The sequence below is a fragment of the Lepidochelys olivacea genome (assembly GCF_965140295.1).
Source record: "Lepidochelys olivacea isolate rLepOli2 genome assembly, chromosome: 1".
Lineage (NCBI taxonomy): Eukaryota > Metazoa > Chordata > Testudines > Cheloniidae > Lepidochelys > Lepidochelys olivacea.
In genome coordinates, this window is record NC_140411.1 from 134,149,176 (window position 1) to 134,174,711 (window position 25,536).

A 25,536-nucleotide genomic window follows, 5' to 3' on the forward strand; every position below is an offset into this window, starting at 1 on the left:
GGATACCATATTTGAGATGGGAATAAGTGATCTGAAATTCCACAGCCAGACCATATTGAGGCTACTCTTGTGGAGAGTGACCATAGCACTGTATTTTTCAGACATTGCTTTAGGCGGCTGCCTACCCATCTTTTTAGCCATTTTTCTTTGAGGCTTTTGTTTTCAAGTTGCTCAAACTTTTTTTTCTATATATTCTGGAACTTGTGTCCCAGCTGCAAGAGGCAGCTTAATGCTTCAGCTACTAAATAAAATAATGTAGAACGTTTTCCTTTCTAGAGAATTCCTCCCCTTGAAACTGTCAGGTTGACAAACAAATATAGCAAGCCCACCAATACCGTTCACACCCCCTACCTTCCACAGTGGAGAAATATTCAGGTTTTTTTAAAAATACGCCTCCTACCATATAATGAACACCAGCATAATTTTGAAAAAGCGGATCTGAATCTCCGTCCCCAGGCGTCTTTCATTCTCTGTGTAGATTCCTTGTCTTCCTTTGAGCAATGAGGCAACTGGAAAGTACAGAACTGTATAATGAGTACATGGCTGTGGGTTTATTTTTTTTATTTATAAGGATCCAGAGAGTGGGAAAGGGAGGAGGAGTAGGTAAAGTTCCTGCTGTGGTGGGACTTGATTTTGACCAACAGGGAGGAATTGGTAGCAACAGAAGGTGGAAGGCAATTTGGGTGAAAGTGATCAAGAAATGATAGATTTCATGATTCTAAGGAAAGGGAGGAGTGAGAGTAGCAGAATAAGGACAACAGACTTTTAAAAAGACGGACTTTAACAAACTCAGAGAAATGGTAGGTGAAGTTCCATGGGCAGAAAATCTAAGGGAAAAAGGAATTCAGGAGAGCTGGCTATTTCTCAAAGAGACAATATTAAAGGCACAACTGCAAACTATCCTGATGCAAAGGAGAGAGAGGAAGAATAGGAACAAACCAATATGGCTCAGTCAGGAGCTCTTTAATAAGCTGAATTTCAAAAAAGGAATCCTACCAAAAGTGAAAACATGGACAAATTGCTAAGGAGGAGTACAAAAGAACAGCATGAGCATGTAGGGACAAAATCAGAAGGGCTAAGACACAAAATGAGTTACACCTAGCAAGGGACATAAAAGGCAGTAAGAACAAGTTCTTTAAATACATTATGAGGAAGAGAAAGATGAAGGAAAGTGTAGGTGCTCTACTTAGTGGGGAAGGAGCACTAATAACTGACTACATGAAGAAGGCTGAGGTGTTTAATGCCTGATCTGCTTCAGTCTTCACTAAAGAATTAATGGTGACCAGATAGTCGAAACAAAGCAATGGGGGGAAGGAACACAAGCCAGAATAGGGAAAGAACAAGTTAAAGAATATTTAGATAAATTAGATGTATTCAGGTTGGCAGGGCCTGATCAAAATCATCCTAGGGTACTTAAGGAACGAGCTGAAGCAATCTCAGAAATGTTAGCAATTATCTTAGACAACTCCTGGAGCACATAGGTAAGGTCCCAGAAGACCAGAAAAAGGCAAACATAGCACTTATCTTTAAAAGGGGGAACAAAGAAGATCTGGGAAACTATAGACCAGTCAGCCTAACTTTTACACTGGGAAAAATACTGAAACAAATGATTAAATGATCAATTTGTAAGCACCTAGAGGAAAATAGGGTTACAAGGAATAGGCAGCAGGATTTGTGAAGAACAAATCATGCCAAACCACCCTAATTTCCTTTTTTGATGGGTTTACTGGCCAAGTGGATAAGGGAGGAAGCACCAGACATGATAGATCTTGAATTTAGTAAGGCTTTTGATGCAGTCCCACTTGACTTTCTCATAAGCAAACTAGGGAAATGAGGTCTAGATGAAATTACGGTAAGGTGGATCACAACTGGTTGAACGACTATACTCAAATAGTAGATATCAATGGTTTGCTGCCAAATTGGGAGGGTGTATCTAGTGGGGTCCTTCTGGGGTCAGACCTGGGTCCAGTTCTACTCAGTATTTTCATTAATGAAGTGGAGAGTATGCTTATAAAATTTGTGGATGACACCAAGCTGGGAGGAGTTGTGAGCACTTGGAGGATTGGATTAGAATTAAAAATGACCTTTAGAAATTGGAGAATTGGTCTGAATTCAAGAAGGTGAAATTCAATAGAGACAGTGCAAAGTACTTCACTTAGGAAGAAAAAAATCAAATGAACAGCTACAAAATGGGGAATAACTGGCTAGATGGTAACAGGATCTGGGGGTTATAGTGTATCATAAAGTGATGGAATCAACAATGGGATGCAGTTGCAGAAAAGCCTAATATTCTGGGGTGTATTAACAAGAGCGTCATATATAAGACACAGGAGGTAATTATTCCACTCTACTTGGCACTATGAGGCCCCAGCTATTAGTATTGTGTCCAGTTTTGGACACCACCCTTTAGAAAAGATATGGACAATTTGAAGAGAGTCCAGAGGAGAGCACAAAAATGATAAAAGGTTTAAAAATCCTAACCTGTGAGGAAAGGTTAAAAAAACCTCGGTATGTTTAGTCTTGAAAGTTGCGGTGGTGGGGTGGGATCTTTATAACAGCCTTCAAGTTTGTTAAGTGCTGTTTTAAAGAGGATGGTAAATAATTGTTCTCCATGTCCACTGAAGGTAGGTGGACAAGGCAATGGGCTTAATCTGCAGGAAGATTTAGGTTAAATATTAGGGAAAAAATTTCTAACCAAAAGGCTAGTTAAGCTCTGATATAGGTTTACAAAGGATGTTGTGGAATCCCCATCAATGGAGGTTTTTAAAAAAACAAGTTGGGCAAACACCTGCCAGGGATGGTCTAGGTTTACTTGGTCCTGCCTCAGCGCAGGGGGCTGGACCTGATGACTTCAAGGTCTCTTCCAGCCCTACATTTCTATAATTCTATGTAGGATAGTTTAGAAGAGGGAGGGTGACTCATTAAATAATCTCCTTTATCCATTTAACAATTAAAGAAAACAGTGTCATCCAAAAGTGAGTGGTGGCATCAGAACTTGCCACTGGCTTTCTATCAGCCCCATTTAAAATGGAAAGTAACAGGAGGGGTCATAACCGTTTTACCTTTTAAAAACTTAACATGAAATGAGTGTTTCAATAGTGTGTTTAACTATGCAATTCCTATGCCTTTGTTTTCTGAGTTCTGCACCTGTAAGTCACTTAGGACTCCCCCTGCAGAGATGGGCAGCTAGGTTGTGTACAATACAGACATTCATAGGGGACACAGGCACACTTTGTGCGCTCTCATGAAGACTTTAGTCTTGTTTGTTGCTTTTGATTAATGTAAAATAGGGAGACTGAAAGTATATGGCTGCTCTAGTAATCAATATTGGTTCACTTTACAGCATGGAAGCCTAAGGTGCAGCCTGAAGTAACCTGTATTCACTGAAGAGAAAATAAAGAAGTGTAGCCTCTATATACCTATAGAACTGCAGGTACGAAGGCAACAGCAGAATAGACTTCCTTATTGGCTGTGGATAATGTGTTTCATCACCTTGATCAACATGTAGCTGCTCCTGGATGCCCAGGTAGCTGCAGTTGCCAAGTCAGTCATCTGTGCTTGGAAAGGAGTTTGTCCCCTTTTATTTGCTTATTATCAGACAACAGTTTACATCTGTGCTCTGCTCTGACTATCAGCAGATTTCTGAGTGAGGTTTAAAGAGTTTTTGACCATTCAAAGGCTTTGGCTGTCTGAGAAAGAGAGACTACTTTCCTTCTCATATGGTACCATGGTAGCTATGATCTACTAATAAGCTGAGCGCCCCCTCCTCATCTAAATAGACTATGTTCTCGGTGAGGGCTCTTGGCTCTGAAACGCACTTCCTTCTGTGGTTCACCAGAACCCTGGTATGGTGAATATGGCAGAACAGTCTTTTTGTTCTGTGTGTACAGTGCCTGGCAACAATGAGGTCTTGGTTCTGGCTGGAGCCTCTAGGATATACACAATACAAAATATTATTATTATTTATTTATTTTATTATTATTAAAAACCTGTCTGTTTTCTCAGCCTTTTCTTGGAAGTGGGGATTACGGAATGAGGGATGGAAGGGAAGATGGGACAGAGATTGCATTTGGAATGGGATTGGTGGTTTTTCAGGAGTTTTTTTATATATTTTAGTATGTGTATATTTTGATGCAAACTTGTGGATTTATATTATGTAATACACTGAGCATTGGGTGGGTGTAATATTAAATACAAAGTCTGGGATTGTTTGGCTACAAGGTTTTATTTCAGGCTCCTCTCTCTAATGTAAAAATAAGTTAGATGTGGTCATCAGGCCCCTGATGAAGTTGTGTACAAGCCCAATTTCAGGCCTTTGTTCCTAACATCAAAGTCATGAGTAACCAAATTCCAATCATATTTGACCACATATAAAACTAATAACTGACTCCAGGTGCAATTAATGAGAGGGCTGCAGAGAAGCCAATGGAGTTGCATTTCATTACAATATGTTAGTGACTTAGACCTTATCTACACTAGAGAATAATCCTGACTTCAACTCTCAGTGGCCAACTATAGCTGCACCAGTTCAAGCCCCTAGCATAGACAGTTCAGACTGCTACAAGTACCAGGGCAGACTGCTAAAGTTCAAGAAGATGCAATGCAGTTTTGGCCCTCTACAATAGTGTTTTGTATCAGCACATCTACGTTGATGGTGTTGTTGGCCACCAATGCCATACCTGGAGCAAATCCCCAATGTCAACAGAGCCTTGCTTTTGGTACCTAGCTGTTATGCTAAAAAAGCGTGGTGCATTTCTTTCCCTGGACTAGCTGCATCCTTCCATGGCTTTGTTCATAAAAGACTCCCCCACAGAACAGGATATACAGACATAGCTTTTACATGATTATTATGTTTTTACCTCACATATACTAACTAATGTTGCATTTAGGAACTTACCTCCTGTTACCGTCCTCCTAAAGAGGATTGGATTGGCCACCAAAACTAGCAGAAGTGGAGCATAGGTAGTGATGTAATGAGGAATTGCATGCTGCAGGCCGTTTTCACAACTGAGAAGAGACCATTAAAAGATTAATTCTTCTTCACACCTTGTAGTCTTGGCTATTATACTTGCATCACATTTAGCTAAAAATATGGAATGAAATAAACAGATCCAAAAATGTCGTGACACATTGATTCTGGCCAGCTCAAGTGAGTCACAAAGTAGACTATTGAAATACAGGTTTCAGAGTAACAGCCGTGTTAGTCCGTATTTGCAAAAAGAAAAGGAGTACTTGTGGCACCTTAGAGACTAACCAATTTATTTGAGCATAAGCTTTCGTGAGCTACAGCTCACTTCATCTGAAGTGAGCTGTAGCTCACGAAAGCTTATGCTCAAATAAATTGGTTAGTCTCTAAGGTGCCACAAGTACTCCTTTTCTTATTGAAATACAGTCGAGTTTCTTTGTATGTGGCCCTTGTGAGCCAATGCTTCCTTCCAACAATTTAGGTGGAAGGAAAAAAAAGAAGCTAAGACAGCATGGGAGAAGAAGGGATAATAGGACACAGGACTTCTTTGGCATGATCTTCTCCCTCTCTAGGAGCCTGTGGAAGCCTTAATGCCCCCACTTTCCATGGCCATGTCAGGGATGGGCTATGGGGCAAGTAAGCACCAATTTTATGTGGCATGTTTCCCTCTGGTCCTGGCAGAAACCCAAACAGATAACTGCAGAGTCATATTGGGTATGTCTACCCTGCAGCTGGGAGATGTGATTTTTTTCAGCACTCTGGACAGACTTGTGCTAGCTCTGCTTGAGAGAGCATGCTAAAAATAGCAATGTGAATGTGCACCCGTACTGCAACGTCTACACCACTATTTTAGCACGCTAGCTCACGTCTGTCTACCTACGCTGGGAATCATGCCTCCCAACTGCAGTGTAGACATAGCCATTGACTCTGAGTTATGTATATAAATCGTTTAAGTTGATACTTACCAAAGTTAAGTTATTCAGTGATCAAACCATACACAACAAGTATAAGAACATCTTTGGGACTTCACTAGTTGTTGGTTTTTCAGTGATTGGGACCTAAAGTAGGAGTAGATGGTGCTGGTGCATCATCAGCGATTGAAGGAAAAGTGAGTTTTGAGGAGGAATTTAAAAGAGGAAGGGGTCACACAAGCATAGGCAGGCTGTTTCAGGCATAGGAGTTAGCCTGATACTGAAGTGGAGAGTCATGAGTAGAAGAGTTGGATGGACAGAGCATAGGGCATGAGAGAAGTAGGATATAATATTTTTAAGGCCATGCTACTCTACCACTTATGTTGGCAAAACTTATGTCGCTCAGGGGTGTGAAAAAACATGCCCCCCCAAGTGACAAGTTTCCCTGGCATAAGTGGTAGCGTGCACAGTGCTATGGCAGCAGGAAAGCTTCTCCCGCCAACATAGCTACCACTGCTCGTTGCGGGTGGTTTAATTATATTGATGGGAGAGCTCTCTCCTGTCGGCATAGAGCAGCTATATGAGAGATCTTACAGCAGTGCAGCTACATCGGTACAGCTGTGCTACTATAAGGTCTCTAACGTAGACATAGCTTAATTCATGTAGGGCCAAATTTGCTCTGACATTCCTTACTGTAAATCCGGAGTAACTTCATTGACTCCAATATTTGGCATTTACTCTCTTGTAATTGGTGTAAAAACTTGACCCTCCGTCTCCAAAACTGACAAAGACATTCAAGTAATCACAGAGCTAGATTTTTTTAATTAATGCCTTGCTTACCTAGCAACGGAAGGGTAGTAAAGCATGGCAATTCCTTCCACACACAGCAGGATTGCCAGGCCCCATGTCATCATGTGGTACAACACAATTGTACTGGAAGCCCATGAAATGGAAAAGAAGCTGTTAATATCACTCATCATGTGCATTTGGAAAAGAATTGTACATAAATGCAAGTAGAACAACGCTCCACCGTCCGTACAGTAACTGGGAAATGGTAAAGCGGGCTGGGAAAAATAAGAGTTGGGCTAAGTCAACGCAATTGTTCAGATTGAGATAAGGGGCCCTGCCTCTGTCCCTCCCTCTCAACGGAGCTGTAAGTGATTCTCGCCCACACAAGCGTTCAGTCGTCCCTCCAGGCTCCCTCCCTTCCTGTGACCCATGGAGGGGGAGCTTGGTGGGACAAGCTACACGGAGAAGGAAGAAGGGCTCCCCAAACATCATGAATGGTCAGCCCTTTTGGGGATTTGGAAATCACAAATTTTAACAGTTATGATCACATTTTGCTTCATCCACATCAACAAGGGCCTGATCCAGACCCCGCTGAAGTCAATGGGAGTTTTTCTATTGACTTCAGTAGGCTGTGAGTCAGGACCTGAAAGTTTTGCCACTGATTTTGGTGAGAGCAGAATCAAGCCCATATTGCCTCAGGTTAAAATGGTGTGACTTATGTATACATGTCTATGAACACTTGAATCACTGCCCATAGGAAATAATATGAATGTCATTACAGTGCATAGCCTTGTCTGGCATTGGGAATTTAGATAACCTTGATGGAAATAATTAGGGTAAAATATGTGAAGAATTTTCATAATAAACACTAGAAATCAAGTAGTCTAGCTTGTTACTGCTTAACAGTTCCATAATTCCTGGGCATCAAAGCTTCACTATACAAATAAAATTCAAGTTTGTCCTACACAGGCTAGGGTTAATACTAGTTTAAATCAGAGATTTTTTTTTCTTGTTCTGGAGATGCACATAATAACATCTGCCAATTGCACTATGTCCCCAATATCTGATTGCTCAATATTGTCTGGGTATAATATCACATAATTCTGTGCTCAGTACTAGCAAACTGAAGGTCTTTTTGTTCTTCTAACTCCAAAAACTGGCAGCCAATTTAGAAAAACCTTTATATTTTGTCTCTAGTATAACAGCATGGCCATTGTACTCAAAAAGTTGGCTGTCAAATTGGGAGGGTATATCTACTGGGGTTCCTCCTGGGCCCAGTATTGTTCAATATTTTCATTAATGAGTTGAATAATAGAATAGAGTATGCTTAAAAAATTTGCAGATGACACAAAATTGGGAGGGAGCGCTTGGAGGCCTGGATTAAAATTCAAAATAACCTTGACAAATGGAAGAATTGATCTGAATTCAACTAAATGAAATTCAATAAAGACAAGTTCAAAGTACTTCACTTAGGAAGGAAAAAAATCAAATGCACCACAACAAAATGGGGAATAACTGGCTAGGTGGTGTTTCTCCTGAAAAGGATCTGGGGATTATAGTGGACCACAAACTGAATATGAGTTGTGAATGTGATACAGCTGCAAAAAGAGACTAATATGCTGGGGTGTTTTAAAAGGGGTGTTGTATGTATACCACAGGAGATAATTGTTCTGCTGTAGTCAGCACTGCTGTAGTCAGCACTAGCTGGAGTATCGTGTCCAATTCTGGGTACCACAATTTAGAAAGGATGTGGACAAATTGGAAAGAGTCCAGAGGAGAGCAACAAAAATGATTAAAAAAAAAATTAGAAAACCTGACCAATGAGGAAAGGTTGAAAAAATTGGGCATGTTTAGTCTTGAGAAAAGATGACTGAAGGGTGACCTGATATGTCTTCCAATATGTTTAGGGCTTTTATAAAGAGGATGGTGACTAACTATTCTCCATGTCCACTAAAGGTTGGAGAAGAAGTAATGGGCTTAATCTGCAGCAAGGGAGATTTAGGTCTGGTATTAGGAAAAACTTTCTAACCATAAGGGTAGTTAAACTCTGGAATAGACTTCCAAGGGAGGTCATCATTGGAAGCGTTTGAAAACAAGTTGGACAAACTCCTGTCAGGGATGGTCTAGGTTTACTTGGTACTGCCAGAGCACAGAGGACTGGACTTGATGACTTCTTGAGGTCACTTTCAGCCCTACATTTCTATGATTCTATTCATGCCAGAGTGTTTAGATACTCCAGGGATGGGCACTATAGAAGACATATAATACATAAGATTATTTTTTTCTTTTCTTGAAAAAGATGTTCTATAAAATGAAAATATCAACAGGACACTAACAACAGCTTTGAAAAGTAGACAAAACCTCAAATCCTGAAGCAAAAATTCTAGGTGTATTTCAACACTTTTTTTTTCAGAGTAACATTTTATTGCTACAAGGTTCAATTCACGGTGTAGATTGGGGACTGGGGTGAAATCTTGGGTCCACTGGAATCTTCAATGGAGGTAGGATTTCACCCCAGATTTTCAAAGTTTAGGTGAATGCAAGTGCATGCAAGTTCGTAATCAATACTGGAGCATAGTCATGGCCCTTTAAGCACCTAGCATACCATGCACCCATACTAATACGTGATTTGCATATGCACATCAAATGTTTGTGCATGCTTCATTTATGTGCCTGAATACATGCATACAAACATGTGCACCTAATGTAGGAAGTAAAGCTACTTTTAGATCTTTAATTAGTTCAAATTAAAAATTAGTTAATTTCACTTTGGTACCTTAGCCCTGCTGATCTTCTAACCACCAAGTAGGAATCTACAGCATAGCAAAACAGCCACCAGAAGCCAGCACTGTACAAGAGCTGGATCCACATCTGCAAAAGGAAAAAGATTCCATTGTGTCACAATTGCTGATAAAGTCTCTAAGTGACCAGGACAAAATAAAACTCCCTGTTACTTCTAGCTCTGATGAGGCCTCATTCAAACATGTTTAATGGAATGTGTGTGTTTTTCCAACAGAGATCCATGAGGGGACAAATCTTGCTCAGAATCACAGAAGTAGTCTCACTGAAGCCAACTGGTCTATTCACATGAGTAGGTTGAGCAGCATTTGACCCCTTTTGATAAGCTTGTTTTACTCCTGCCCAGAAGAGATATTAACCTTGCCTAACCTTAACTCTGAATTTTACGTGTGCATCCAAAAGTAAACCATCTTTTGCTCCATTCATAAAGAGATTTATAGTGAGAATGTTTGAAATTACTGTATTTGTACATTAGTGCCGCTCCTGTAGCTGAGGGCTTGTCTATACTTACAGCTAAATCAGCACTGCTGCGATTGATGCATCAGTGTTGATTTAGCAGGTCTGGTGAAGACAAGCTAAGTTGACATCAGAGTGCTCTCCTGTCACCATCTGTACTCCACCTCCCTGAGAGGTGGAAGGTAAGTCAGCTGGAGAGCATCCCTGTCAACACAGCATGGTGTAGACACCACTGTAAGTTGACCTAAGTTACGCCAACTTCAGTTAAGTAAGGCCTGGTCTACACTGGGGGAGGGCGGGGAAATTGATCTAAGATACGCAACTTCAGCTACGAGAATAGCGTAGCTGAAGTCGACGTATCTTAGATCGACTTAGAATCACTTACTTCGCGTCCTCGCGGCACGGGATCAATGGCCACCACTCCCCCGTCAACTCCGCTTCCGCCTCTTGCCCTGGTGGAGTTCTGGAGTCGATGGCAGAGCGATCAGGGGATCAATTTATCGTGTCTGCACTAGACGCGATAAATCGATCCCCGATAGATCGATCACTACCCGCCGATCCGGGTAGGCATGGCCTAACTTATGTAACTGAAGTAGCATAACTTAGGTCGACTTACAGCTTTAGTGTAGACCAGCCCCTGAGACATGAGAGAAGGACTTGTATCTCTTAATCATTGTAGCTATACTGTCCCTTCATATTCTGGGAACTGAATGTAAAAGGAAATTATTATCTAGTCAACAATCTCTGTTCCCAAGAGGAACAAAAAAAGAGAAGAGTGGTAGTGAAATGTCCACACTTTAACTCTGATGTTTTTTTTCACTAATGACCCAAAGCAAAGAAATGTGCACAGGTTTAAGGCAAGCTACATTCCACTGTATTTGACAGCTGAGAATTCTCATGTTTTCTCACGAGTATACAGAAAGATATCTGACCTTTTCTGCTGTGTTTACACATTCTAAAATTCTTTCCCCAATGAACTGGTTCTTTTACAGCATACTTCCCCCCCTTTTTCATTAGTCTGGAACATTTTTACTATTCAATTTAATGTTCCTCTGAGCCCCTCTTTCATTTTGGCTCCATTTTCATCTGAATATCCTTTGCCATAGGTCCATAGTAGCAACCCTTTACCAGGCAGAGACCAACATGCTTGCTATTAAGCCAAACATCAGCTCTGAAAACAAATCCCTGGTATTCCCTCCTCCACAATCTGAAAATACTCCCTTTCCCGAGAGATGTTGCTCAGTCACTAAAGTCACTTGCTGGAGGATTCTCTCCACCTTGAAGTCTTTAAACCATGATTTGAGAACTTCAATAGCTCAGACATTGGTGAGAGGTTTATCGCAGGAGTGAGTGGGTGAGATTCGGTGGCCTGCATTGTGCAGGAGGTCAGACTAGATGATCATAATGGTCCCTTCTGGCCTTAATATCTACGAGTCTATGAATCAATACACCTGCAGGCTCCAGTACATTCATCACTGGAATGCACTTTATTCATAGCATTCAGTGTATAACTTGAGCTTAGTTTTACATTTTTTTTCTTTGTAAGATTTCCATTTGAAAAATAATATTTTTAAAATTCCATTTAAAAGAATCTGTGGGCTTGATTCGCTCAAGATTGCACTGGCTTCTTCCACTTCATTAGGGAAGATGGAGCTAGTCAATGCTGCCTCAAACAGATTTGTGCTTCATCTGTCCAAGATGTGGTATTAGTAGGTGTCTGCTACTGACCACCAAATCACACTTGGGAAGAGACTGACTGGCTCCTTATGCACCTATCTATAATGTGTAGGGGGAAAAAGCTCTGTGATCCTGGGGGAATTCAATCAGAGTGACATATGCTGGAGGTCCATGCTACTAGAACTCAAACATCCTTGGGATTTCTAAATACTACAGATGGCAAAAAGTGTGGCATCCAACATAGGGAAATTCTATTTTAGACCTCATTTTGACAGATACAGAAGAACTGATCACAGAAATAAAAATTAATGGTAACTTAGGTAGAAGCCATGATGACTTGATCATCTTTATAATGTGCAAGCAGAATAAAGTCCAGATCAATGATATTTATAATAGGTGCTTTAAAAGGGTTAATTTTACAAAACAGAAAATGATTATGATCCAAATAAGATGGGAGGAAGAATTTAATCAGGAAAAGATTAATAATAATTTGGAATTGTTTAAGAATGCCTTTCTAGATGGCCCAAAAAACCACAATCCCACAATTGAGGAAGAAGGCCATATTGGTTGAAAAATCAACCTGGTTTAGGAAGGAAGTGAGGCAGCCATTTTATATATTAAAACAAATAGAAGAAAAGGGAAGTTGATAGTAATAAATACAAATGAGAAGTTAGAAATTGTAGAAAATTGGTGATGGAATCAAAGGGACACAAGAAGAAATCTACGGCCAACAGAGTTAAGCACAAAAAGAAGAATTTTTTAAAATATATTAGGAACAAAAAAAATCCTAACAATGGTATTCATCCATTACTAGATATCAATGGTAGAAATATCAATAAGAATACAGAAAATACAGAAGTGTTGAATACATATTTTTTCTGTATTTAGGGAACAAAGCAGATGTAGCCATCATCTTATAATGCTCTTTCCATTCTACTTGTATCTCAGGAGGATGTTGAACAGCAGCTAGTGAAATTAGATATTTTTAAATCAGCAGGCCCAGATAACTAGCATCTAAGAATTTTAAAAGAGTTGCCTGAGTAGCTAAATGGACTGTAATGTTTATTTTAAATAAGTCTTGAAACTGTGGGGAAGTTCCCATTGAGTAGAAGAAAGCCAATGTGCCAGTTTTTAAGAAGAGTATACGAAAAGACCTGGGTAGTTATAGGCCGGTAAGTCTGACATCAGTCCTGAGCAAGATAATGGGGCAGCTAATACCGGACTCAACTGATAAAGAATTAAAGGAGGGTAATATAATTAATGCAAATCAATGTGGATTTATGGAAAATAGATCCAGTCAAATTAATTTCATCATCTTTTTTGATAAAGATTACAAGTTTAGTTGATAAAGGTAATCGTGTTGATGTAATAAACTTAGACTCCTGTAAGGCATTTGTCTTGGTACCACACAACATTTTGATTAAAGAACTACAAGATCAACATGGCATGCATTAAATGGATTAGAAGCTAGCTAACTATAGATCTCAAAATGTAATTGAAAATGGGGAATCATCGACCACTGTGATCTGTTATTGGCCCTATTCTATTTAACATTTTTATCAATGACCTGAAAGAAAATGTAACATCATCACTGATAAAGTTTCCAGATGACACAAAAATTTGGAGAGTTGTAAATGACAATGACAGGTCACTGATTCAAAGAGATCTGGATTTTTTGGTAAGATGGGCGCAAGCAAACTATATGTGTTTTAATCTGTCTAATTGTAAATGTATTCCTCTAGGAACAAAGAATGTAGGCCCTACTTACAGGATGGGGGACTCTATCCTGGAAAGCAGTGTCTCTGAAAAAGATTTTGGCAGGGAAGGTGGATAACTAGCTGGACATGAACTCCCAGTGTGATGCTGTGGCTAAAAGGGTTAACATAATCCTTGGATGCATAAACAGGAGAATCTGTGTTTGGCACTGGTGTGACTGCTCCTAGAATACTGTGTCCAGTTATGGTGTCCACAATTTAAGAGGAACATTGCTAAATTGGAGCGGGATCAGAATGAGAATGATGAAAGGATTCGTGCCTTTAGTGCCTTGTCTTACAGTGACAGACTCAAGGAGTTCAATCTATTTAGCTTAACAAAAGAGAACACTAAGGGTGTCTGCATGGGAAATATAAATTTGATAATGGGCTCTTCAATCTAGCAGAGAAAGGTATACCACAATCCAATAGTTGGAATCAGGGGTGCCAGAAGAGGGGGGGGCAGAGAGCCATGGCCCTCCCACTTTCTACCTGTCCACTTTTTGCCATGGGCCCCGCCCCTGCCTCTCCTCTTCCCTCCGAGGCCGAGGGTCCACGGTTCATGGCCTGCTCTGGCTTCTAGCTTGGCCATGGGCGGGCTTCAGACAGAAGGGGCAGGGAGGGCGCCCCCCCCTTTCCCCCGCCCCCAACTTTTGGAAAGGCTCCACAGCCTCTGACTGGAATCTGAAGCTAGACATATTCAGGTTGGAAATTAGGCATAAATCTTTAACAATGAGAGTAATTAACCATTGGCAAAAGTTACTAAGAGTTGTGTTAAATTCACAATCCTTGGCAATTTTTAAATCAAGATTGGTGGTGATTCTTCTAAAAGATTTGCTCTACGGTGGTCCCTTCTGGCCCTGGAATCTATGGGAAAAAGTCAGCAGGAAGTGGATGCATTTTCATTCTACTCATCCCTTGGGTAGCCTCTGCTGGCTACCAAGTAGAACCACCAGTCCTGGCGGAAACCTCTGGGAATGTGGCATTGTAAACACAATCTGTTCTTTCTTGGGGGTGTATCTACTTGGGAGTCACTTTCCCCTACTTGTATAGGGGGGTCTCCTCAGGGGACGAATCAAGGCGTACCTGGTTTAAGGCCAGAATGCATGGCATTTTATTTTTTAAACAAAAACAAGAATAGGATTAAAAGACATTTGACGTGACTATACGTGGTTTCATGAATTCGAATGTGAATAAGGTGGGAGAGGGGAGGAGGAAGCAGGTTATTTGTCAATACAAAAAATAAACAGTATCAATGGTAAAAAAAATTGTTTCAAGTATTCATTCAATGTTAACACAGTGAAATTACGACGTTTTAGGAATGGCACTTCACTGTTGCAAAATTTTTATGTTGGCAAAGTTTTCTCTTTTTATTTAAAAAAATCAGGCTTGGACTATGATACAAGCTTGTACACACTGAACAAGGGATAATGGTTCCCCCTCGTTTTTTCTACTTGTACCTGGCAAGGATGAGAAGGTGTGTGATGGGAAATAGAGGGGGATTAGAAAAAGTTGTAGTGTGATTGTTTTTTGGCTGTATGGTACATATAGTTCAATGTGGAAATTATCATTCAGATTTGTAGCAGTTGGTTACAGGCTTCTGTACAGCACCATGATATTATGCCTTTTGAAACCTAATCAGATTTTTGTTTTAGTGTAGAAACAGATACTTTAGCAACATTTAGATTGTAATTATACGTGCGTGGTCAGAAATTCCTTGGGTACTCAATATTCTCATTGGCTTTTCATAAGTCTTTGTTCTGTCCTATTTGTCAGACTCCATATTACTGTAAAAACTGTGAATTGAACGACTATTGGTCAGATATAGCATTTATATTCCATTTAAGTTTATACATCAGCCCATATTTGAACCACATTCAGTTAAAGTATGAATGACAGTGTAATAAACCCGTGCAAACAGTTTTGTCACTTTGAGATTCCTAAGAGATTTTCAAGCACTCCAAAATTATTCAGGCCAAACATATTTTTCATTTCACAAAAAGGATAAACTCCCCACCTGAGATTTCCTGTCTGATTTTCAGCATACAGTACAGTATGTAATTACAAAGTACCTCACTCAGAGACCCATTTATCTTTGTCCCATACAAACCCAGAGCTCGATTTTGTCCTAAATCACTGTACATCTGAATTACCTTATTGACTTCACTGGGCTTGTGTGTATTTAGCACCTCTGAAAATCAAACCTCTCTTATGATTTAAGCACCTACCTTTAAGCACCCACATGTGAACATTTTGGCCTCAGCTTTCAGGAAATAGCTTGCACTCCTCCCACTCAAAGCTGGTGCTGCATAGCACTGGCGTGCCAATACTTGTACCTCGTGAGCAATTAATACATTTCCCTCTTATTTTATCGCTTGTACCCTGCAAGACTTGTATGGCTTTGGGAGAGACAGAAACCCATTATACTTATAGATCTGAATGATAGTTCCATTTTCTTTAGATCAGGAAGAGTTTGTCCTGCAGGCTTCCTTTACCAGATTAGTGTCCCTAACAAGAAAAAAAGAGTTTTGTACTTACGGCACTTCCCACACAGAAGGCAGAAGGCAGCACATCAGTTCCATTCACCACAGAGATGTTTGCGATGAAGTCAGGGAAGCCTATCCATACTGCTGATCTGAAGATGATACCTAACGGGAAAATTCATTAGTGTTCTGGGTGTGTTAATATGTTTTGAGTCACATACTTGCACTAGCCTGTTTTCACACATGAACAAAGCAAGAACTGTGCTTGAATTGAGCACAAGACAACTCCATTTATTAAATTCCACCATAATCTATCAGTGAATGCTGCACCAAAGTTTAAAGTTGCTGTGGTCTAAAATGTTCTGTCTATTTAAAAAAAAACTTCATTTCATTAACATTGACACACATTTCTCTAAAATGAACTGGATAGCGTCTCACGGGCTGTCATCAAATGAAAGTAATCTCATAATTAAAGCACTTTCTTTTTATTTCTTTTCACTGTTATATTTGCATATATCAATGTTCTTACATTCATTTCTCTTTAACTCTTTACATTTTAGTATTAAAGGTATTTTATATTCTTAATCTATTCTCATTTTTGCAAACAAATCCTCTCTTCTTTTTCAAATGAATGAAACAAATAACATTTCCCAATACTGCTTTAAAAGACATCACAGCTTGCAATCAGTGAAGATGTCTATTCTTATTACAGTGTGATAGCACTACCCATGATGCTTTATATACCATTTAATGAGAATTGACCCCTGCCTAGGAAAGATTACAAAGGGTCTCAGACAAAGATGATACAAGACAATTGGTTCTGATTTGTCAATATAATTCAAACAGAAAAACCTCTCTCACATTTTTGGCCTCATCAAATTAAAGGAACACTTTTCAGGCTGTCTATCCAGGTTCTTATATAGGTGCTCTTTACTGTATCATCTGAGCAAATCTCAAAGGTAGAAAACAATACTTATAGGTGTCTCTCCCTTCTTCCCAGCCATAGGACTTCAGATTATTATTATTATTATTTATGTATTTATATTATTTATTTCATCATTTTATATAAAATGTGAAAATAAAGATATGATTGCAGCAAAGCCTGGACGAAGAGGAAGTTCTGCATTTAGCTCTGGATATGGTGCGATTAGTGTTCATTTATACTTTGGCAGCACATTTCATAGTCTGGCAGGTTAGAATTAGACACCACTTTAGTTTTGACACATGGGTGCCCATGCATGTTGCCTCATTCTTCAACTTCCTCAGCCTGCTCTGTCCTTGTGACCAGGCAGGGTATTGGATGAGCAAGGTTCTTATAGATTTCAATACCCTATCTATAGCACAATCTAAACCAGCACTCTTGGGTTTAAAAAAAAAACGAGGAGTACTTGTGGATTTGCCTAGTGGAGAAGCTGGCATTTTCATAATGCTACAGCCTTTGTTTGGAGTGTTTAAGGATCAAAAGAATGTTTTTAAAAGTTAGTCTTTAGGGACAGTTTAAATTTTGGAGCTGTCAGCCATTGAAAAAACTTCCAACATCTGTCTGATTGGATTTTGTTAGTTTTAGGTGCAGATTTTGAAGAGTGCTTGATTTTAAATTTGAACTTTTAAACCTAACATTCAAAAAAATCTCTCTTCTATCAAAGACCCGTTATTTCCTAGCATCCCTTAACCCAAATCCTCCAGCCAAACAGAAACAACACACTTCCATTCCAGAGCTCTTTCGGCTGCTAAATGGATCCATTTAGCGACATTGCCTCCAGGCAGAGGGAATCCACTCTAGGGCAAGGCACAGCAAGCTGGTCCTTACCTAGGTCACCAAGGAGGTCACAAACGGAGATGAAGAGAAGAATGGTGGTGGAAGAGGAAGCTTTTTGCATCTTCCGGGAACTCTGTCCCTGCTTGGGAAGGAGCTGCAGGATGCTGAGCAACAGACTGATTGAGGCACTGCCAATGCAAACCCCACAGAAAACCTCAGGCTGGAAAGTCAGCACCAGTTGCGTGGCTGCATCCCGGTTGGGGCAGCAGTAGGTCTCTAGCCTGGGAGAAGCCATGGGAGGTCTGGGTGGTGGTAGAAGATAAGGAGCAGAAAAAACTGCTGTTGCTTCTGCAAGGGAGATTTAGCTTTTACTTGATCCTTCCCATTAGCCTTCAGTGGTGAGAATCACGCGACTGATGGATCATGTGCTGCTGCTCGTGCTAAATCCCCTGAAGCTGCCTCTCTCAGCCTCTCCCTAGAAAGGAAATCAGATCAGAACAACACCATTGCACTGTAATCTGAAACATACCCCGTCCCTGCTCTGAGTCACTGGCAACAGTTCACTCCGATATTTCTGCTTGCACAGTATATGATGAGGGAGGACTAAGCCCTTCGGAGCACTGAAGATGGTGTAAAATGGATAAGCATCGAGGCCCCAAGGTAGGAGCATTAGATTTTCTTTTAGCCCCCAATTAACCCCATCCCACACATCGTACTTTAATTACGGCAAATTAACTTGAGCTCTGGGTCCAAACCCAAGCACTCCCAGACTTTTGGAAAAGGAGGAGGTAACCTAAATCCACACCCAACTCCTCAGATCCACCTCTCTCGTTAAAATCAGAAATGCTAACTCATAGAATCAGGAAGGTAAAAACAAGGCTAAAGCTATTATTCTTAACCCCTTTTAAACTGTGAACTTGGGAAGTTTTAACATATATGAAACAATATATACGCTGTGGGCTGATCCAGCAGTGAAAAAATTGTGGGCTATGGATTTCTCATGAGCAGTTTTTTATTTTTGCAAGGATTTGATATGCCCAGCTTCAGAATTTGAGCAGTATTGTTTGGTTTGACTTGCATACGTAAATGGAAAAACTAAAATACTCCATTCAGGTGGATTCTCACTTAAACTAAGACCAATTTACATTATACTAACAATGTAACGTGGACTTAAATTTAGTGTAAATGTACTCCCAGTTTGAGACTACTTGGCATTGTTCTGGAAGTCTGAGAGCCTGAATGCAAATGAGAATCTGACCCTTTTTTTTTTAAGTGGTGCAAGTTCTGGCCCTAAATGACAAGCATCACATTACCAAAATGATTCTCATTGACTGGTCATACATTACCGCTGGGGGAATTCTGTGATACTGTGTGCATGCAGAATTCATGTCCCCCATATATTTTTTTGCTTCCTCACAGAAAAAAAATGACTTTCTGATGGGGAAGAAAAGAGAAGCCTCAAGAGTGGTCATGCATCCCTCCCAAGCAGTGCTGGCATGTCGGTTCAGGCATCCAGAGCAGCCAGCTGAGAGGTAAATCACTGCAGGGAGGAGGGTGCGGGACAGGGGATGTCCCAGCCAGTAGCTCCTATCCTGAGCTAGGCTCACCTCCTCTTCCCCTGTAAGGAACATCTGGGGCTGGGTCAGACCCACCCCTAGAAATCTCCCCTGGCTGCACGAAGCTTCGCATCCCCCTCTCCCATGTCCTGCTCCCATTGCTCCTCAGCCACAGAGGGAGGGGTCACTGTACGAGGAACTGCTCCCTCATCTGCCTAACTCCCAGGCATCTCGACCCCCCCCCCATACCAACATTCCCGCACTGAGCCTCACCCCCCCATCTAGAACCCCCACCCAACCAAGCTTCACCCCCTGCATCTGGAACCCCTGCATCCGGATCACACCTGGACCCCCCCAGACCAAGCCCCACACCGTCTGCATTCAGATCCCCACCAAACCCCTCGCACGTGCACCTAGACTACCCTCCACTGAGCCTCACCCTGCTGAGCTCCACCCCCTGCACCTGGACACCCCAATGAGCCCCCCTGCTCCCAGACCCCCCACCCCATTGAGACTCAGCCAGCTGCACCCAGACTCCCACCAAGCATCCAGACCCTCCCTCAAAGAGTCCCCCACAGCCAGATCCCTCCACCGCTGCTGAGCCCCAACAACCTTCACCTGGACTCCCCTGCAGAGTCCCATTACCCCTGCACCCAGAACCCCCCAACAAGCCCCTGTGCATCCAGGCCCCTCTCCTCCCACTGAGCTGCCCGCATCCAGATTAACCCACACAAAACCCTCTCACCCACACTTGGATCCCCCCACAATAAGCCTTTCCACACTTGGATCCTAGCAGGCTAAGTCTGCCTGCCCCACACCTGGATTTGGGGACCAGGGCAGGGTGGGACTGAGACTCTGTCCCTCTTGCCTGCTTGTTACACCTGGCATGGAGGGGCAGGGCCCCGGGGTGTTTCTGGGGCAGGCTGGCCCTTGCGCTGTGTGTCAAGGTCAGGTGCAGTCTCACTGCCGAGTCTGTGTCTCGGTGGGGAGGGGGCTGCAGGGTGATCTTCCACCTCCACGCAGTCAGTGGCCTGTGCTCCCCACTGCCACGCTGGAGCCTACACATTTATTTACTGACAAAACTTGCAGAATTTTGCAGAATTTTAAAATATTGTGTGCAGAATTTTTAATTTTTTGATGCCAAAATCCCTCAGGAGTAGTACATTAAGAGCATAACACTTTTGCCAAACTTCTCAGCATCAACGGTCGGTCACACTTTAACCATTTTGTGGACATCCTATAGAGCACAAAAATGAACAAGGAAAAACGGATGCATTGTTTGATTATATTCCACTTCAAAATAGACAAGCATCTTTCCTGTCAGAACAGCAGCAGCAAAACGCAAACAGAAGAAATTATTTGGAGGAAAAGCAAATTTCAAAAGAAAGTCTATGTAATTCTTACTTGTCAATGTACTGACAACTTTCACAAGCGGACATCTACAGTATATTCAAATCTAGCTTAGTCACAAACAAAGTGATTTTCTTGGTTTCACTGTAGCTCATAGAGGAAGTCTTTCTACATGATAAAATGACCTCACAATTCAATGTAATATATACACTTAGGCTCAGGACTGGATAATCATGATTGGTACGCTGGCAGAGCTGTATGAAAAATTTTATAGAATATCTCAGTATGCCACGTTGGAGTCTGTAGTATTGATCTCATGCTTCATTGTATGCCTGAGAGCATACAATGTCCCTGTGCACACAAAGCTGCCATTGTGCTTAGTGGAATTATGTATACATAAAGATAAAAAGATCAGGATCACATTTGAATTTTGGATATCACCAGCTTATTCAAGAAAATGTGAAAAATGCAGTCACTGGGTACGTTCGCACCTGTTTGGTTTTCTTCATTATTACATTTTTCATCCTTTTTTCCATCTGAGACTCTTGGAAATATGATGACTCTGCTAAAGCAATGGGTAGGTCTGACATTCCCCTGGGTATAATCTGGACTGTTGAACAGGCATGTCCTCTTAATTCTCTAGCCTGCGGTCCCTTTTAAACTTCTTTGCTGTCAGAACATCCACTCCTAGCCTGCTCACACAGCCTTCAGCATGTAAAGTCACTCCCAGCTAAGTTACATGAGCGCTCTGGCCAGTCATTCATGAATTACATACAGGGCAACACCTGCAAATTCCTAGTCCCACTTGTCCCCCACAGAAATGTGCATCTTGTACGTCCAGCACACTGCTGAACAATGCAAGCCCACAGAAAGTCCATTATTTCATCAAAGGAAAATGGTAATGCGCCAGCCTTGTTATCCCAAATGGAGTTTCCCCACACTCTAATCCAAACACACTGGTTAGGATAAAACAATAAGATAAGTTTATTAACTACAGAAAGGTAGATTTTAAGAGATTATCAGTGATGTATAAAAGTCAGGATTGGTTACAAAAGAAAATAAGAGTAATATTCAAGCAAATACCTAATTTAACAAGCTAAGTTAATTTAAAAGCAAAGGTTTTGCTCACTGTACGTTGCAGTAAATTTCACAGGCTGCATCTCCTTTCAGCCTGGGACCACTCCCCTCTTAGTTCAGTTCTCTAAGAGTGGTTGATGCCATGAGCAGAGAGACAGGAGGATGAGAGATGAGTTGGAGGTCACTGTCTATCATTTTTATATCCCTCTCCCTTCTTCCAAGATTAACCCAAGCTAGAGTGTAGTCTCTTGTGGACATGAGGTTTGAAACACTCCTGTGATGCAATGTAAATTCCTTATTCACATCTTCCTTCCTGCTAAGGAATAGACATTTAACTAGGTGATTGTCCAGTTGATTATGCTGATACCTGGTTGGGGGTGCTAGTGTGTCTTTATCACTGAAGAGCTGGTTTGGGCCTGCCTTTCTAGCTCTGGAACGTGTTACAGCAATGTTATACAGTAGAAACTTATTACTTTCCTGTCTCATAGAATGTTGCTACAAATATTTTACCAGGACAATAATGTTCAGAAGAGTGTGAGTTTTCAAATGATACTTCACAAGGCACACTTTGTCCAAAATTTATCCTAGTCTTGTAAAAGTGGTGACCATAAGAGTATAGGCTAACCATAAGAATATAGGCTGTCACAGCATGCAGATGTGGATGGAGTTCTGGGGGAGGGTGTGCCTAAGCTTAAATCTGAGGGGTAAGCACTAATCACGGGGCCTAGACACTTGGACCATGGGGATCTCAGCTCTAAGAAGGGAGTGCTAGACAGAGGTTCTGCACCCCAAGGATGTACCTAGATATCCCAGCCAGGGGCAGTGCCTGGCCTCAGATTCAGGAGGCTTAGGGTATGTCTACACAGCAATGTAAGGCTCAAGACAAACCTCCCTTGCGTTCACCCACCAATTGTGCAAACCTAGGGTTCAGACCGAGGGTCGCAGAACCCTGCAGGACTAAAGGGTCCAAGTCCATGTTAAGCTGGGACCTAGGTTCCGAGCCCTATTACTTTCCTATGTGCAAGCAGCCCTGGCTTGACTTGGGTCCCAGAAGTCCTCCAGATGTATCCCAGAGTTCCCCGCAGCAGAGGAGCAGTACTGCATGCAGCCATTCTGCTCTCTGGCCCTTGCTTCTGCCCTCCCTGAGGCTGTGTGTGCAGAGGTGCCCGGGCAGCAGGTGCTGTCAGGGCGGTGAGTGGGAACCAGCCCCAAAACTTCCTCATAGCCTCTCTCCCACTACCCTTAAGGACACAAGAATGGCCATATGGGACCGGACCAATGGTCCATGTAGCCAAGTATCCTGACTTCAAACAGTGGCCTGTGTCAGAGGGAGTGAACAGAACAGGGCAATTTATCCAGTGAACCATCCCCTGTCATCCAGTCCCTGCTTCCAGCAGTCCATGGTTTAGGGGTCCCCAGAGCAAGGAGTTGTGTCCCTGCCCATCCTGGCTAATAGCCATTGATGGATCAATCCCCCATGAACTTCTCTAATTCTTCTATGAACCCAGTTATACTTATACAAGGATTTAATTCAATTAAACAATTACTTACAAATGGAGTAAATGATTTCTCTACTGAATCCTTCCTGCTGCAGGCAGGACACATATGGCATATCTGATTCAAAAAGAAAATGAAGTGACTCACTGATATATGGATAGGTGCCAGGGCACATGCAAAGATGCCTTTACATGGGAGGGGTTAAGTCAAGCTGGGACACAGATCTGCCAGAATTCTGGGCCCCCCCATAATCCCAGGGAAATGTTTAGCTGGCAAGATCTAGCCAGTTTCTGAGCTCCATGCACCAGTCTAAATATACAGAGGAGGAGCCAGAGCAGGCCAGAGAATCAGGCTCAGTGATATTACACCAGAGAATAATTTGGGCTGTTGTGTTTATGAAGATAAGGGTTTAAGAGTTAGGAGCCTAAGGGAAAAAAGGCAGGAAAGGGAAAACAGTAAGTAAACAGAGAAGTGTTTTTGCCTGTAATTGAACAACATGTGGTATGCCAGTAAAAGTGAGATATTGTTTCATGGCTTGATCCAGGGGTGCTGGAACAATTTTTTTAGTGAGGGCGCTGAAAGCCATTGAACCAAACTGTAAACCCTGTATATAATGGAAACCACTTCAAGCCAAGGGGTGAGGCAGCACTCCAGCACCCTAGTTCCAGCACCAATGGCTTGATCCTATTCTCACTGAAAACTCCCATTAGATTTGATGATGCTGGATCAGCGCCATAAACATGAAATGCATCTCTTCTCTGTACCTTAACAGTGTCATAAATAGGCATATGCTATTGTGGGACCATAGAGAGATACCGTAGCAAGCAGAGAAGCAAGACACTGTATAAATTGCATAGTAAAAAGCAAAGTAGTATAAATAGGACATTAGAACAACTGTATAAAGTATAACTAGGACATTGCATGACAAAAAATCCCAGTTTTGTTTTATGCATTTACAGCTTTATATTGAAGTGGAGAAGCTGTGCTCCTAGAGGCGGATAACAATTTTTTGGGGCCCCTGGGCCAGAGCAAGTGAGAGGCCCTCCTACCTGCACGGGATATGGGATCAGGGCATGGGGACTTCCCCTGCCCGCCTAGCATTCCTGCCTGGGAGCAGGGTCGGGGCGCAGGGGCTTCCCCTTCTCCCTGGCAGGAGTGCTGGGCAAGCGGAGCGGGTTGGGACGTGGAGGGGTGCCGATTTTTCTGGGGCTCCTGGGCACCAGCCCCATTGGCCCAGTGGCTAATCTGCCACTGTGTGCTCCTCAAAGCACATTCTCTTCATACATGTATTTCAGAAATCACTCCTTCTTTTCTTTTGGGACCTGGAAAGCCAACCTTCAGTTCAGTCCACCTTCATCATTAAGCTGAAATATTGGCTTTCCAAGTCCCAAAGGAGAATAAAGAGGCTGCTAAAACATATAAATGTGAGGCGAATGTCCTTGACTATTAATGAGTGCAGCATGGTTTATGCTTGTGTGCAAAGCAAACTGTAATTAAAATATCTATTGAAGGGACCCACAATGTCGGAATAGTGTAAAAGGAAAATGTGAAAGAAGCACCTTCCTTACTTGATCTTTTTATACATTATTCATAGCATCTTTGCCAGTACTCAAGGCTGTTCCATAAAGACCATTATTAACTTATAAATATTAAAGCTGGTGTTTTCTTCAGTTGATTCATGCTGTCTCCCCCTCCCTCAACTGGGCTCATTACCTGAGACAGCATTTCCCAAACTTATGAAAGCTGAGTCTCCCTTCAGAAAAACTAAACCAACTGTACTCCTCCCTGTAGGCCTGCTGTGTGATGTTAAAGGCCTACCCATCTAAATGTATACATCTTCCACGTACCCCAGCTCACCCCCTGTGAAGTGGTTCACTCACTGTAGGAGCTCTTCCTCATGACTAGGCATGGCATAGCAGCAGCCTCCTGCATGGTGCCCCAGTGCCAACATTCACTAAGTTGCTGCAGTGGTATCTCTTCCCACAACTTGGCCTTCTGCCACCTGGGCCGGCCCACAACATTTTGGCACCTGAGGTGGGGAGCTCAAATGACACCCCCATTCCCCCTCGCTTGGGCCAAAACTTTGAAAGGTCTCAATTCTGCCTTCTTCCTGTTCTACTTCTCTCATGGTTCTGCTCTGCTACCTACCCCAATAAAGGAGAACTAACAACTTCAAATGCCTTGTTCAAAAATTTTAAGTAACACTTCACTTTTAAGGAACTGAACAGCAAATGTAACATTTCTTGTCTGTATAGTAAACACTGGCATTTTTATCTGTTTGAATAATCAGACTGGTGCTTTCTCTGCCTTCTTGGTTGCGAAGTTTTGAACTGCAAGGTCCACAGTCTGGGCCAGCTCATGCTCTATTGAGATGGTTGCAAGACTGACCAGCCTCTCCTGTGTCATTGTGAAGTGTAGATGTGTTTTTATTAACTTCAGCTTGGAAAAACTGCGTTCTCCACTGG

General features: G+C 41.9%; 1 protein-coding gene across 2 annotated transcripts in view; it reads right to left on the reverse strand.

Annotated features, from left to right (window-relative positions):
* The window catches only part of GPR143 (G protein-coupled receptor 143), a 34,383-nt gene extending 16,427 nt beyond the window's left edge, over positions 1-17,956 (reverse strand). For both annotated transcript variants that reach the window (XM_084617255.1, XM_084617256.1), the window contains exons 1-6: positions 17,643-17,956; positions 15,888-15,997; positions 9,443-9,537; positions 6,718-6,810; positions 4,898-5,007; positions 401-509 (exon numbers count right to left, since the gene is read on the reverse strand). In XM_084617255.1, the coding sequence (XP_084473381.1) occupies positions 401-509; positions 4,898-5,007; positions 6,718-6,810; positions 9,443-9,537; positions 15,888-15,997; positions 17,643-17,886 (761 nt within the window). In that variant the 5' untranslated portion in view covers positions 17,887-17,956. The remainder of the gene's footprint in view (positions 1-400; positions 510-4,897; positions 5,008-6,717; positions 6,811-9,442; positions 9,538-15,887; positions 15,998-17,642) is intronic.
* Between the last annotated feature and the right edge of the window lie 7,580 nt (positions 17,957-25,536).